Source organism: Gallinula chloropus (genome assembly GCF_964237585.1).
Source record: "Gallinula chloropus genome assembly, chromosome: 25".
Lineage (NCBI taxonomy): Eukaryota > Metazoa > Chordata > Aves > Gruiformes > Rallidae > Gallinula > Gallinula chloropus.
Window position 1 is genome coordinate 3,093,460 of NC_140110.1, and position 1,591 is coordinate 3,095,050.

A 1,591-nucleotide genomic window follows, 5' to 3' on the forward strand; every position below is an offset into this window, starting at 1 on the left:
AGTAATCGAGTCATTCAGCTGATGAAAAGTTGTTTTTTTTTAAAAAAGAAAAGAAAACAAAAAGTAAACTAGAGAAATGGAAAGAAATATTCTGGCCCTTTGAAGACAAACACAATGCAAGGAGAGCACAGCTTGTCATTACACGATGTCTGGCTCACAGAACATCAGGACACACTGCGTTAGGAATGGGACGGATGTGGGACATGTTACAGCTTAGAAAATCTAGAATGAATAAAAACAACCAACCAAATGGAAAATACTTCTAAATACAGACCGGTCCTATGGTGAGTTACATGGTCAGTGATAGGCAGAAGATGAGCAGTTCACTGCTGCTTAGAAACATCCAGTCATCAGTTTCCACACAGCATCCTTGAGCTCCTGGTTCCTCATGCTGTAGATGAGGGGGTTCACTGCTGGTGGAACCACAGAGTAAAGAAATGACACTAGAACATCCAGAAATTGGGAGTAGATGGAGGGTGGCTTCAGATACGCAATCACACCAGTGCTGACAAACAGGGACACCACGGCCAGATGAGGAAGACACATGGAAAAGGCTTTGTGCTGTCCCTGCTGCGAGGGGATCCTCAGCACAGCCCTGAAGATCTGCACATAGGACACCACAATGAACACAAAACACCCAAAAGTTAAAAAGGCACTGAGCACAAGGAAGCCAATTTCCCTGAGGTAGGCATCTGAGCAGGAGAGCTTGAGGATCTGGGGGATTTCACAGAAGAACTGGTCAATATCATTGCCATGGCAGAGGGGAAGTGAAAAGGTATTGACCGTGTGCAGCAAAGAATAGAGAAACCCACTGCCCCAGGCAGCTGCTGCCTTGTGGACACAAGCTCTGCTGCCCAGGAGGGTCCCGTAGTGCAGGGGGTGGCAGATGGCAACGTAGCGGTCATAGGCCATGACAGTGAGAAGACAGAACTCTGTGGAGATAAAAAAGGAAAAGATAAAGAGTTGAGCCACACATCCTGTGTAGGAAATGGCCCTGGTGTCCCACAAGGAATTGGCCATGGATTTTGGGATTGTTGTTGAGACGCAGCCAAGGTCGAGAACAGAGAGGCTGAGGAGGAAGAAGTACATGGGGGTGTGGAGGTGGTGGTCACAGACTATGGTGATGATGATGAGGCCGTTTCCCAGGAGAGCAGCCAGGTAGATGCTGAGGAAGAGGCAGAAGTGCAGGAGCTGCAGTTCCCGTGTGTCAGCAAAGGCCAGTAGGAGGAACTGGCTGATGGAGCTGCTGCTGTTGGACATCTGCTGCTGTCAAGTGTGGAGACCTGTCCAAGGAGGAAAAGGCAAAGTGAGAAGTTAGGGAACTCTTTTTTGACAAAAAACCTCCTCCAATTCTAACGAAATACACTCAGATTGACTCTCTGTATTCAGGAGGACTTTTGGCAGGTCCTTTTTGGCAGGTCTGCTTTGTGCTGGCTTGAGTGTGCCACTGCTGGGAGGAGGGTCAGACATGGGCTCTGGAGAACTCAGTCCTGCCTGGCAGCAGTCAGTAAATAGAAGGATGGCCTGATCTCAGACTAAATCCCCTGTGGATAGGATGGAGCTGAGGAGTGTTTCTCCTGTCAGAACTCCC

General features: G+C 48.6%; 1 protein-coding gene across 1 annotated transcript; it reads right to left on the reverse strand.

Annotated features, from left to right (window-relative positions):
- Nucleotides 1-333: 333 nt before the first annotated feature.
- Nucleotides 334-1,260, reverse strand: LOC311200836 (olfactory receptor 14A16-like; the record flags this gene model as incomplete). Its single annotated transcript, XM_084275141.1, has 1 exon — nucleotides 334-1,260. The coding sequence occupies one exon, from the start codon at nucleotides 1,258-1,260 to the stop codon at nucleotides 334-336; it is 927 nt and encodes a 308-aa protein (XP_084131267.1).
- Between the last annotated feature and the right edge of the window lie 331 nt (nucleotides 1,261-1,591).